Here is a 14,290-nt window from a genome sequence, read left to right as displayed (position 1 = left end):
TCCACCCCTTGCCAAGTCATGTGAAATCCAGAGATTAGGGCCTAATTAATTAATTTCAATTGACTGATTTCCTTATATGAACTGTAACTCAGTAGAATCTTTGAAATTGTTGCATGTTGCGTGTACATTTTTGTTCAGTATATATACAGTACCAGTCAAAAGGTTTGGACACACCTACTCATTCAAGGGTTTTTCTTTACTGTTACTATTTTCTACATTGACATCAAAACTATGAAATAACACATATGGAATCATGTAGTAACCAAAAAAGTGTTAAACAGATTCTTCAAAGTAGCCACCCTTTGCCTTGATGACAGCTTTGCACACTCATGGTATTCTCTCAACAAGCTTCATGAGGTAGTCACCTGGAATGCATTTCAATTAACAGGTGTGCCTTGTTAAAAGTTAATTTGTGGAATTTCTTTCCTTCTTAATGCGTTTGAGCCAATCAGTTGTGTTGTGACAAGGTAGGGGTGGTATACAGAAGATAGCCCTATTTGGTAAAAGACCAAGTCCATATTATGGAAAGAGCAGCTCAAATAAGCAAAGAGAAACGACAGTCCATCATTACTTTAAGACATGAAAAGTTTCTTCAAGTTCAATCGCAAAAACCATCAAGCGCTATGATGAAACTGTCTCTCATGAGGACTGCCACAAAAGGCAGACTCAGTGGCTTGCGAAAGTATTCACCCCCCTTGGCATTTTTCCTATTTTGTTGCCTTACAACCTGGAATTCAAATGGTTTTCTGGGGGTTTGTATCATTTGATTTACACAACGTGCCTACCACTTTGAAGATGAAAAATATTTTCTATTGTGAAATAAACAAGAAATAAGACAAAAAAACGGAAAACTTGAGAGTGCATAACTATTCACCCCCCCCCCAAGGTCAATACTTTGTAGAGCCACCATTTGCAGAAATTACAGCTTCAAATCTCTTGGGATCTTTGCCCATTCTTCAAGGCAAAACTGCTCCAGCTCCTTCAAGTTGGATGGGTTCCGCTGGTGTACAGCAATCTTTAAGTCATACCACAGATTCTCAATTGGATTGAGGTCTGGGCTTTGACTAGGCCATTCCAAGACATCTAAATGTTTCCCCTTAAACCACTCAAGTGTTGCTTTAGCAGTATGCTTAGGGTCATTGTCCTGCTGGAAGGTGAACCTCAATCCCAGTCTCAAATCTCTGGAATACTGAAACAGGTTTCCCTCAAGAATTTCCCTGTATTTAGCGCCATCCATCATTCCTTCAATTCTGACCAGTTTCCCAGTCCCTGCCGATGAAAAACATCCCCACAGCATGATGCTGCCACCACCATGCTTCACTGTGGGGATGGTGTTCTCGGGGTGATGAGAGGTGTTGGGTTTGCGCCAGACATAGCGTTTTCCTTGATGGCCAAAAAGCTAACTTTTAGTCTCATCTGACCAGAGTACCTTCTTCCATATGTTTGGGGAGTCTCCCACATGCCTTTTGGCGAACACAAAACGTGTTTGCTAATTTTTTTCTTTAAGCAATGGCTTTTTTCTGGCCACTCTTCCGTAAAGCCCAGCTCTGTGGAGTGTATGGCTTAAAGTGGTCCTATGGACAGATACTCCAATCTCCGCTGTGGAGCTTTGCAGCTCCACATTAATGCCCTCCTTGCCTGGTTCGTGAGTTTTGGTGGGCGGCCCTCTCTTGGCAGGTTTGTTGTGATGCCATATTCTTTCCATTTTTTAATAATGGATTTAATGGTGCTCCGTGGGATGTTCAACATTTCGGATATTTTTTTATAACCCAACCCGAATCTGTACTTCTCCACAACTTTGGCCATGACCAGTTTGGAGAGCTCCTTGGTCTTCATGGTGCCACTTGCTTGGTGGTGCCCCTTGCTTAGTGGTGTTGCAGACTCTGGGGCCTTTCAGAACAGATCATGTGACACTTAAATAAAGTCCACCTGTGTGCAATCTAAGTAATTATGTGACTTCTGAAGGTAATTGGTTGCACCAGATCTTATTTAGGGTCTTCATAGCAAAGGGGGTGAATACATATGCACGCACCACTTTTCCGTTATTTACAGTGGGGGAAAAAAGTATTTAGTCAGCCATCAATTGTGCAAGTTCTCCCACTTAAAAAGATGAGAGAGGCCTGTAATTTTCATCATAGGTACACGTCAACTATGACAGACAAAATGAGAAAAAAAATTCCAGAAAATCACATTGTAGGATTTTTAATGAATTTATTTGAAAATTATGGTGGAAAATAAGTATTTGGTCAATAACAAAAGTTTCTCAATACTTTGTTATATACCCTTTGTTGGCAATGACACAGGTCAAACGTTTTCTGTAAGTCTTCACAAGGTTTTCACACACTGTTGCTGGTATTTTGGCCCATTCCTCCCTGCAGATCTCCTCTAGAGCAGTGATGTTTTGGGGCTGTCGCTGGGCAACACGGACTTTCAACTCCCTCCAAAGATTTTCTATGGGGTTGAGATCTGGAGACTGGCTAGGCCACTCCAGGACCTTGAAATGCTTCTTACGAAGCCACTCCTTCATTACCCGGGCGGTGTGTTTGGGATCATTGTCATGCTGAAAGACCCAGCCACGTTTCATCTTCAATGCCCTTGCTGATGGAAGGAGGTTTTCACTCAAAATCTCACGATACATGGCCCCATTCATTCTTTCCTTTACACGGATCAGTCGTCCTGGTCCCTTTGCAGAAAAACAGCCCCAAAGCATGATGTTTCCACCCCCATGCTTCACAGTAGGTATGGTATTCTTTGGATGCAACTCAGCATTCTTTGTCCTCCAAACACGACGAGTTGAGTTTTTACCAAAAAGTTATATTTTGGTTTCATCTGACCATATGACATTCTCCCAATCCTCTTCTGGATCATCCAAATGCACTCTAGCAAACTTCAGACGGGCCTGGACATGTACTGGCTTAAGCAGGGGGACACGTCTGGGACTGCAGGATTTGAGTCCCTGGCGGCGTAGTGTGTTACTGATGGTAGGCTTTGTTACTTTGGTCCCAGCTCTCTGCAGGTCATTCACTAGGTCCCCCCATGTGGTTCTGGGATTTTTGCTCACCGTTCTTGTGATCATTTTGACCCCACGGGGTGAGATCTTGCGTGGAGCCCCAGATCGAGGGAGATTATCAGTGGTCTTGTATGTCTTCCATTTCCTAATAATTGCTCCCACAATTGATTTCTTCAAACCAAGCTGCTTACCTATTGCAGATTCAGTCTTCCCAGCCTGGTGCAGGTCTACAATTTTGTTTCTGGTGTCCTTTGACAGCTCTTTGGTCTTGGCCATAGTGGAGTTTGGAGTGTGAGTGTTTGAGGTTGTGGACAGGTGTCTTTTATACTGATAACAAGTTCAAACAGGTGCCATTAATACAGGTAACGAGTGGAGGACAGAGGAGCTGTCACGGTTTCGGCCGAGGCTGCTCCTCCTCCTGGTTCGGGCAGGCTTCGGCGTTCGCCGTCCCCGGAATACTAGCTGCCACCGTTGTATGTTTCGTGTGTTGATTGCTTTGGTCTGTCTGGTACACCTGTGTCTGTTTGTGTCCTAATTACGTGTCCTATAAGTTCCCTGTTTTGTGTTAGTTATATTGTGTGTTGTTGTCCGCGTGTCTTTTGAGCTGCGTGTTTTGCGCTCTTCATGGTATTTGTTTTACGCATGTTGCGTACTGTTTTTCGCCTCTGTATTTTCGAGGTCGTTTATGGATTATTGTGCACTTTACTAATAGTAAAGTTTGTTGGACTAAACCTCTGTGTCCTGCGCCTGACTCCTCATCACATCCACATCGGTACCATACTGACAGGAGCCTCTTAAAGAAGAAGTTACAGGTCTGTGAGAGCCAGAAATCTTGCTTGTTTGTAGGTGACCAAATACTTATTTTCCACCATCATTTGCAAATAAATTCATTAAAAATCCTACAATGTGATTCTCTGGATTTTTTTCCCTCAATTTGTCTGTCATAGTTGACGTGTACCTATGATAAAAATTACAGGCCTCTCTCATCTTTTTAAGTGGGAGAACTTGCACAATTGGTGGCTGACTAAATACTTTTTTTCCCCACTGTATTTTTTAGCATTTTTTGAAACAAGTTATTTTTTTCATTTCACTTCACCAATTTTGACTATTTTGTGTATGCCCATTTCATGAAATCCAAATAAAAATCAGCTTAAATTACAGGTTGTAATGCAACAAAATAGGAACAACGCCAAGGGGGATGAATACCTTTGGAAGGCACTGTACCTCTGCTGCAGAGGATAAGTTCATTAGAGTTACCAGCCTCAGAAATTGCAGCCCAAATAAATCCTTCACAGAGTTCAAGTAACAGACACATCTCAACATCAACTGTTCAGAGGAGACTGAGTGAATCAGGCCTTCATGGTCAAATTGCTGCAAAGAAACCACTACTAAAGGACACCAATAATAAGAAGAGACTTGCTTGGACCAAGAAACACGAGCAATGGACATTAGACCAGTGGAAATCTGCCTTTGGTCTGATGAGTCCAAATTTGAGATTTTTGGTTCCAAACACTGTGTCTTTGTGAGACGCAGAGTAGGTGAATGGATGATCTCCACATGTGTGGTTCCCACCGTGAAGCATGGAGGAGGAGGTGTGATGGTGTGAAGGTGCTTTGCTGGTGACACTGTCAGTGATGTATTTAGAATTCAAGGAACACTTAACCAGCATGGCTACCACAGCATTCTGCAGCGATACGCCATCCCATCTGGCTTGGGCTTAGTGGGACTATCATTTGTTTTTCAACAGGACAATGACCCAACACACCTCCAGGCTGTGTAAGGGCTATTTGACCAAGAAGGAGAGTGATGGAGTGCTGCATCAGATGACCTGGACTCCACAATCACCTGACCTCAACCCAATTGAGATGGTTTGGGATGAGCTGGACCGCAGAGTGAAGGAAAAGCAGCCAACAAGTGCTCAGCATATGTGGGAACTCCTTCAAGACTGTTGGAAAAGTATTCCAGGTGAAGCTGGTTGAGAGAATGCCAAGAGTGTGCAAAGCTGTCATCAAGGCAAAGGGTGGCTACTTGAAGAATCTCAAATATAAAATATATTTTGATTTGTTTAACTTTTTTGGTTACAACATGTTATTTCATAGTTTTGATGTCTTCACTATTATTCTACAATGTAGAAAATAGTAAAAAAGAAAGAAAAACCCTTGAATGAGTAGGTGTGTCCAAACCTTTGACTGGTATTATATATATATATATATATATTTATTGTCACGCCCCTGGCTAGTTAGAACTCTAGCTAGTTTGGTCAGGGTGCGAATTTCTAGGTTTGTATTTCCATGTTTGGCCGGGTGTGGTTCCCAATCAGAGGCAGCGGTCGCTCGTTGTCTCTGATTGGGGATCATACTTAGGCAGCCAGTTTTCCTGCCTGTGTTGTGGGATTTGGTTATGTTCCTGTTTAGGCTTGTGTGTTAGCCTTTGGACCGTCACGGTTAGGTTTGTTGTTTTGGTTACTGTGTCGTGTGTTTATTCTTTAATAAACATGTACGCCTTTCACGCTGCACCTTGGTCCGTCCCGTTCCTTAACGTACGTGACAGAAAAAACCCACCACCAATGGACCAAGCAGCGTGCCCAGGAGGAGCAGAGAGGATGGACCTGGCAGGAGATAAGAGAGGATCTGGCAAGAAAGATGGAGGCCCTGAAAGGGATCAGGGTGGAGAGACAGCCCCAATATATTTTTTTTGGGGGGGCTAAAAGGGTGGTCGGGGAGCGACAGAGAGGAGCCTCGACCACTGCACTCGTGGGGGCTCAAGGAGGTCCTCACTGGAGGAGGACGGGGCGCGGAGTGTAAAGGACGGAGACAGTCATAGACCTCCAGCGCCGGTTACCAGTCCGGTACGCCCCCAATCCTGCTCCCCGCACCAAGCCAGTGGTGCGCGTCGCCAGTCCGGCTCGGCCTGTTACTGCTCCTCGCACCAAGCCAGTGGTGCGCGTCGCCAGTCCGGCCCGGCCTGTTCCTGCTCCCCGCACCAAGCCAGTGGTGCGCGTCGCCAGTCCGGCCCGGCCTGTTCCTGCTCCTCGCACCAAGCCAGTAGTGCGCGTCGCCAGCCCGGCCCGGCCTGTTCCTGCTCCTCGCACCAAGCCAGTGGTGCGCGTCGCCAGCCCGGCCCGACCTGTTCCTGCTCCTCGCACCAAGCCAGTGGTGCGCGTCGCCAGCCAGGCCCGGCCTGTTCCTGCTCCTCGCACCAAGACAGTGGTGCGCGTCGCCAGTCCGGCCCGGCCCGTTCCTGCCCCTTGCACCAAGCCAGTGGTGCGTGTTCCTAGTCAGGTCCGGCCCGTGCCTGCTCCTCTTACCAGACCAGTGGTGCGTTTGTCCAGTCCGGCATGGCCCGTGCCCGTTCCACTCCACTCCGGAGCCAGAGCAGTCCGCTCCACCGGTGCCTGATCCAGTTCCGGTCAGCTGCGCCACTCCGGAGCCGGAGCAGTCCGCTCCACCGGGGTCTAGTCCAGCTCCGGTCAGCGGCTCCACTCCGGAGCCGGAGCAGCCACCGAGGCTGGAAGCCCACCCGGACCCTCCCCTATTCAGTCAGGTTTGTGCGGTCGGAGTCCGCACCTTTGGGGGTACTTTCACGCCCTGGCCTATAGAACTCTAGCTAGTTTGGTCAGGGTGTGAATTTCTAGGTTTGTATTTCTATGTTTGGCCGGGTGTGGTTCCCAATCAGAGGCAGCGGTCGCTCGTTGTCTCTGATTGGGGATCATCCTTAGGCAGCCAGTTTTCCTGCCTGCGTTGTGGGATTTGGTTATGTTCCTGTTTAGGCTTGTGTGTTAGCCTTTGGACCGTCACGGTTAGGTTTGTTATTTTGGTTACTGTGTCGTGTGTTTATTCTTTAATAAACATGTACGCCTTTCACGCTGCACCTTGGTCCGTCCCGTTCCTTAACGTACGTGACATATATATATATATATATGTATATATACAGTTGAAGTCAGAAGTTTATATACACCTTAGCCAAATACATTTAAACTCAGTTTTTCACAATTCCTGACATTTAATCCTAGTAAAAATTCCCTGTCTTAGGTCAGTTAGGATCACCACTTTATTTTAAGAATGTGAAATGTCAGAATAATAGTAGAGAGAATGATTTATTTCAGCTTTTATTTCTTTCATCACATTCCCAGTGGGTCAGAAGTTTACATACAGTCAATTAGTATTTGGTAGCATTGTCTTTAAATTGCTTAACTTGGATCAAACGTTTTGGGTAGCCTTCCACAAGCTTCCCACAATAAGTTAGGTGAATTTTGGATCATTCCTCCTGACAGAGCTGGTGTAACTGAGTCAGGTTTGTAGGCCTCCTTGCTCGCACACGCTTTTTCAGTTCTGCCCACAAATTTTCATAGGCTTGAGGTCAGGGCTTTGTGATGGCCACTCCAATACCTTGACTTTGTTGTCCTTAAGCCATTTTACCACAACTTTGGAAGTATGCTTGGGGTCATTGTCCATTTGGAAGACCCATTTGCGACCAAGCTTTAACTTCCTGACTGATGTCTTGAGATGTTGCTTCAATATATCCACATAATTTTCCTTCCTCATGATGCCATCTATTTTGTGAAGTGCATCAGTCCCTCCTTCAGCAAAGCACCCCCACAGCATGATGCTGCCACCCCCGTGCTTCACGGTTGGGATCGTGTTCTTCGGCTTGCAAGCCTTCCCCTTATTCCTCCAAACATAACGATGGTCATTATGGCCAAACAGTTCAATTTTTGTTTCATCAGACCAGAGGACATTTCTCAAAAAAATACGATCTTTGTCCCCATGTGCAGTTGCAAACCGTATTCTGGCTTTTTTATGGCGGTTTTGGGGCAGTGGCTTCTTCCTTGCTGAGCGGCCTTTCAGGTTATGTCAATATAGGACTCGTTTTACTGTGGATATAGATACTTTTGTATCTGTTTCCTCCAGCATCTTCACAAGGTCCTTTGCTGTTGTTCTGGGATTGATTTGCACTTTTCGCACCAAAGTACGTTCATCTCTAGGAGACAGAACGCGTCTCCTTCCTGAGCGGTGTGATGGCAGCGTGGTCCCATGGTGTTTATACTTGCGTACTATTGTTTGTACAGATGAACGTGGTACCTTCAGGTGTTTGGAAATTGCTCCCAAGGATGAACCAGACTTGTGGAGGTCTACAATTTTTTACAATTCTGAGGTCTTGGCTGATTTTTTTTTATTTTCCCATGATGTCAAGCAAAGAGGCACTGAGTTTGAAGGTAGGCCTTGAAATACAGCCACAGGTACACCTCCAATTGACTCAAATGATGTCAATTTGCCTATCAGAAGCTTCTAAAGCCATTACATCAGTTTCTGGAATTTTCCAAGCTGTTTAAAGGCGCAGTCAACTTAGTGTATGTAAACTTCTGACCCACTGGAATTGTGATACAGTGAATTATAAGTGAAATAATCTGTCTGTAAAGAATTGTTTGGAAAAATTACTTGTGTCATGCACAAAGTAGATGTCCTAACCGACTATAGTCAAAACTATAGTTTGTTAACAAGAAATCTGTGGAGTGGTTGAAAAACAAGTTTTAATGACTCCAACCTAAGTGTATGTAAACTTCCGACTTCAACTGTATATATATATACAGTGGGGAGAACAAGTATTTGATACACTGCCGATTTTGCAGGTTTTCCTACTTACAAAGCATGTAGAGGTCTGTAATTTTTATCATATGTACACTTCAACTGTGAGAGACGGAATCTAAAAAATCCAGAAAATCACATTGTATGATTTTTATGTAATTAATTTGCATTTTATTGCATGACATAAGTATTTGATCACCTACCAACCAGTATGAATTCCGGCTCTCACAGACCTGTTCGTTTTTCTTTAAGAAGCCCTCCTGTTCTCCACTCATTACCTGTATTAACTGCACCTGTTTGAACTCGTTACCTGTATAAAAGACACCTGTCCACACACTCAATCAAACAGTCTCCAACCTCTCCACAATGGCCAAGACCAGAGAGCTGTGTAAGGACATCAGGGATAAAATTGTAGACCTGCACAAGGCTGGGATGGGCTACAGGACAATAGGCAAGCAGCTTGGTGAGAAGGCAACAACTGTTGGCGCAATTATTAGAAAATGGAAGAAGTTCAAGATGACGGTCAATCACCCTCGGTCTGGGGTTCCATGCAAGATCTCACCTCGTGGGGCATCAATGATCATGAGGAAGGTGAGGGATCAGCCCAGAACTACACGGCAGGACCTGGTCAATGACCTGAAGAGAGCTGGGACCACAGACTCAAAGAAAACCATTAGTAACACACTACGCCGTCATGGTCCCCCTGCTCAAGCCAGCGCATGTCCAGGCCCGTCTGAAGTTTGCCAATGACCATCTGGATGATCCAGAGGAGGAATGGGAGAAGGTCATGTGGTCTGATGAGACAAAAATAGAGCTTTTTGGTCTAAACTCCACTCACCGTGTTTGGAGGAAGAAGAAGGATGAGTACAACCCCAAGAACACCATCCCAACCGTGAAGCATGGAGGTGGAAACATCATTCTTTGGGGATGCTTTTCTGAAAAGGGGACAGGACGACTGCACCGTATTGAGGGGAGGATGGATGGCGCCATGTATCGCGAGATCTTGGCCAACAACCTCCTTCCCTCAGTAAGAGCATTGAAGATGGGTCGTGGCTGGGTCTTCCAGCATGACAACGACCCGAAACACACAGCCAGGGCAACTAAGGAATGGCTCCATAAGAAGCATCTCAAGGTCCTGGAGTGGCCTAGCCAGTCTCCAGACCTGAACCCAATAGAAAATCTTTGGAGGGAGCTGAAAGTCCGTATTGCCCAGCGACAGCCCCGAAACCTGAAGGATCTGGAGAAGGTTTGTATGGAGGAGTGGGCCAAAATCCCTGCTGCAGTGTGTGCAAACCTGGTCAAGACCTACAGGAAACGTACGATCTCTGTAATTGCAAACAAAGGTTTCTGTACCAAATATTAAGTTCTGCTTTTCTGATGTATCAAATACTTATGTCATGCAATAAAATGCAAATTAATTACATAAAAATCATACAATGTGATTTTCTGGATTTTTGTTTTTAGATTCCGTCTCTCACAGTTGAAGTGTACCTATGATAAAAATTACAGACCTCTACATGCTTTGTAAGTAGGAAAACCTGCAAAATCCGCAGTGTATCAAATACTTGTTCTCCCCACTGTGTATATATATATATATATCATTGTTGTACGTAAAAGACTGTAAAAACACCAGTTATTTTAATTTAGAAAATAGAATTTCCACTTATAATAGAGAGACACGTGATCGTATACAAATATAATAAGGTTTGAAATTATTATGTTTTAGTCAAATATTATATCTGTTTGGGTGTTCAAATGGCAGTCTACTAATTATTGTAATTATGTTCCTGGCCCCCCGACCATCCGCTCACGAAGATCAGCCCACGGCTGGTCCCTAAGATATGGGGTAGGGGATATGCTGGGATTAGTGGCTAGGGGGTAGGGGTTATGCTGGGATTAGGGGTTATGATGGGATTAGTGGCTAAGAGGTAGGGGTTATGCTGGGATTAGGGGTTATGCTGGGATTAGTGGCTAGGGGGTAGGGGTTATGCTGGGATTAGGGGTTATGATGGGATTAGTGGCTAAGAGGTAGGGGTTATGCTGGGATTAGGGGTTATGCTGGGATTAGTGGCTAAGAGGTAGGGGTTATGCTGGGATTAGTGGCTAGGGGGTAGGGGTTATGCTGGTGTTAGGGGTTATGCTGGGATTAGTGGCTAGGGGTAGGGGTTATGCTGCTGTTAGGGGTTATGCTGGGATTAGTGGCTAGGTGGTAGGTGGTAGGCTGGGGTTAGAGACTAGGGGGTAGGGGTTATGCTGGGTTAGTGGCTAGGGGGTAGGGGTTATGCTGGGATTAGTGGCTAGGGGGTAGGGGTTATGCTGGGTTAGTGGCTAGGGGGTAGGGGTTATGCTGGGATTAGTGGCTAGGGGGTAGGGGTTATGCTGGGTTAGTGGCTAGGGGTAGGGGTTATGCTGGGATTAGTGGCTAGGGGGTAGGGGTTATGCTGGGTTAGTGGCTAGGGGGTAGGGGTTATGCTGGGATTAGTGGCTAGGGGGTAGGGGTTATGCTGGGTTAGTGGCTAGGGGGTAGGGGTTATGCTGGGATTAGTGGCTATGGGGTAGGGGTTATGCTGGTGTTAGGGTTTATGCTGGGTTAGTGGCTAGGGGGTAGGGGTTATGCTGGTGTTAGGGTTTATGCTGGGTTAGTGGCTAGGGGGTAGGGGTTATGCTGGGATTAGTGGCTAGGGGGTAGGGGTTATGCTGGTGTTAGGGGTTATGCTGGGATTAGTGGCTAGGTGTTAGGTGGTAGGCTGGGGTTAGAGGCTAGGGAAAAGTGTTAGGGGTTATGCTGGGGTTAAAGACTAGGGGGTAGGGGATATGTTGGGGTTAGAGGCTAGGGGTTAGGGGTTATGATGGGGGTAGGGGTTATGCTGGGGGTAGGGGTTATGATGGGGGTAGGGGTTATGCTGGGGGTAGGGGTTATGATGGGGGTAGGGGTTATGCTGGGGGTAGGGGTTATGCTAGGGGTAATGCTGGGGTTAGAGGTTAGAGGTTAGGGGTTATGCTGGGGTTAGAGGCTAGAGGTTAGGGGTTATGCTAGGGGTTATGCTGGGGTTAGAGGCTAGGGGTTATGCTGGGGTTAGAGGCTAGGGGTTATGGGTTATGCTGGGGTTAGAGGCTAGGGGTTATGGGTTATGCTGGGGTTAGAGGCTAGGGGTTAGGGGATATGTTGGGGTTAGAGGCTAGGGGTTAGGATGGGGTTAAAGACTAGGGGTTAGGGGATATGTTGGGGTTAGAGGCTAGGGGTTAGGGGTTATGATGGGGGTAGGGGTTATGCTGGGGGTAGGGGTTATGCTAGGGGTAATGCTGGGGTTAGAGGTTAGGGGTTATGCTGGGGTTAGAGGCTAGGGGCTAGGGGTTATGCTGGGGTTAGAGGCTAGGGATTAGGGGTTATGCTGGGGTTAGTCCTGGAGTAAGAGGTGCCCTCACCTGGCCTGTAGTTCTAGTGATCGTTGTTTTCCGGACACCAGGAAGGTTCTGGGGACGTTAACGCTGCTACTCTCCTTCAGCTGTGAGAATAAAGAAGACAGGACATCACTCAGCTGACCGCAGGACATCACTCGGCTGACCGCAGGACATCACTCGGCTGACCGCAGGACATCACTCGGCTGACCGCGGCTTCATACAGCAGACAGTGGTTACAGAGGACTAGCAAAGGTGGTGCTGCAGCATTCCTCTGTGTTGGAAGAGCCTTATGCATGCACCCTGTTCCCTATGTAGTGCACCACTTTTGTCCAGAGCCTAGTGCACTGTGCAGGGAATAGGGTGTAAAAGTACCGCCAGTAGCTTATACTAACAGAACTAACCTCCATCCCATCCACGTCGATCCTTGCTCTCACCCCAAACTTCTGACCAATCAGCCTCAGTTTAGGGACGCAGTACAATAATCTATCATTGAACTGCGAGAGAGAGAGAGAGAGAGAGAGAAGAGAGGAGAGAGGGGAGAGGGGAGGGAGAGAGAGAGAGAGAGAGAGAGAGAGAGAGAGAGAGAGAGAGAGAGAGAGGAGAGAGAGAGAGAGAGAGAGAGAGAGAGAGAGAGAGAGAGATTCACTATAAATCACAACAACAATTTACCCAGTGGATTCCACAGTGGATTCCAAGCAGATTCACAGTAACAGCATCCTCTTGGAAAGAGAACGCAATCTTTTGCAAACACATCATCCACACACACATCATCTTTACAATGACTCACTCATCAGTATGAGGTATCTCTCTGTCAGGTGTGTGTGTGTGTGTGTGTGTGTCACTCACCAGTATGAGGTATCTGTCCTGCGAGGTGCCGTTCTTGGCCGACAGTTTGAGGATGTGTCCCTCCTTAATGAGTTCGTTAGTAGGGTTAACAATGTCCTCCTCTCCTCCCAGCAACTCATACACCTTCAGTAGCTTCCGCATACGCTCCTGTAATCGTTCAGAGACAGTGGTTGAAAGGACAGTATATTGAGGGACTGGGACACGCCGAAGCAACATTGTTGAGGCCCTCTTCTCCACTAGGAGCTAAAAGGAAGAAGTCAAAGTCAGTCAAATTGAACCAGAACGTGCTATAATATGAACATGTAAACTATTAACAATTAGAAATTGGGGACTGTCATCAACAGCTACAGATTAACCAACCACCTTTAATCACAACCTCATGTCAAATGACAGCGTCTCTGCTGGGGCGGAGTCTTCGTCTGTTGTGAACGGATGGGTGGGGTAGTGGAGGGAGGAGTCATGTTGATGTGGTTTTGGCCCTGTGTGCTCGCCTTCGGTTGCGTGTGAACCGTGAGAGGACTCACATTTTACATTTTACAGACGCTCTTATCCAGAGCGACTTACAGTTAGTGATTACATTTTTTTTTTTTTATACTGGCCCCCCGTGGGAATCGAACCCACAACCCTGGCGTTGCAAACGCCATGCTCTATCAACTGAGCTACATCCTTGCCGGCCATTCCCTCCCCTACCCTGGACGACACTGGGCCAATTGTGCGCCACCCCATGAGTCTCCCAGTCGCGGCCGGCTGCGACAGAGCCTGGATTCGAACCAGGATCTCTAGTGGCACAGTTAGCACTGCGATGCAGTGCCTTAGACCACTGCGCCACTCACATCTCTCTGATGGCTGTGTTGGAGTGCTCCGTGTGTGAACCGTGAGAGGACTCACCATCTCTCTGATGGCTGTGTTGGAGTGCTCCGTGTGTGAACCGTGAGAGGACTCACCATCTCTCTGATGGCTGTGTTGGAGTGCTCCGTGTGTGAACCGTGAGAGGACTCACCATCTCTCTGATGGCTGTGTTGGAGTGCTCCGTGTGTGAACCGTGAGAGGACTCACCATCTCTCTGATGGCTGTGTTGGAGTGCTCCGTGTGTGAACCGTGAGAGGACTCACCATCTTTCTGATGGCTGTGTTGGAGTGCTCCGTGTGTGAACCGTGAGAGGACTCACCATCTTTCTGATGGCTGTGTTGGAGTGCTCTGCAGCCGTGGCGATCAACTCCAGAGATTCTGAAAAGACAGAGACTTTGTCACTTCCAGCAACTAAACCATTTCACAGAGTAACTGATTTAAACAGTAACTTGCTCATCTGATGTCATTTTCCTGCAACAACTGACTGCACATAATACAATACTTTATATACACTTATAATAATACAATACATAATATACACGTAAAATAATACAATACATTATATACACTTAGTAGTGGTCCAGTATTACAGTAGATC

At 46.5% G+C, this 14,290-nt stretch overlaps 1 protein-coding gene across 1 annotated transcript in view; it reads right to left on the bottom strand.

Annotated features, from left to right (window-relative positions):
• The window catches only part of fgd1 (FYVE, RhoGEF and PH domain containing 1), an 87,413-nt gene that overhangs the window by 21,482 nt on the left and 51,641 nt on the right, over positions 1-14,290 (bottom strand). The window contains exons 8-11 of the mRNA XM_045206795.1: positions 14,012-14,070; positions 12,844-12,990; positions 12,399-12,491; positions 12,022-12,101 (exon numbers count right to left, since the gene is read on the bottom strand). Coding sequence (XP_045062730.1) covers positions 12,022-12,101; positions 12,399-12,491; positions 12,844-12,990; positions 14,012-14,070 — 379 coding nt within the window. The remainder of the gene's footprint in view (positions 1-12,021; positions 12,102-12,398; positions 12,492-12,843; positions 12,991-14,011; positions 14,071-14,290) is intronic.

Source organism: Coregonus clupeaformis, chromosome 24 (genome assembly GCF_020615455.1).
Source record: "Coregonus clupeaformis isolate EN_2021a chromosome 24, ASM2061545v1, whole genome shotgun sequence".
Taxonomy (NCBI): Eukaryota; Metazoa; Chordata; class Actinopteri; order Salmoniformes; family Salmonidae; genus Coregonus; species Coregonus clupeaformis.
Note: the sequence above shows the minus strand (reverse complement) of the source record. Positions and strands in the feature narration are given on the sequence as shown.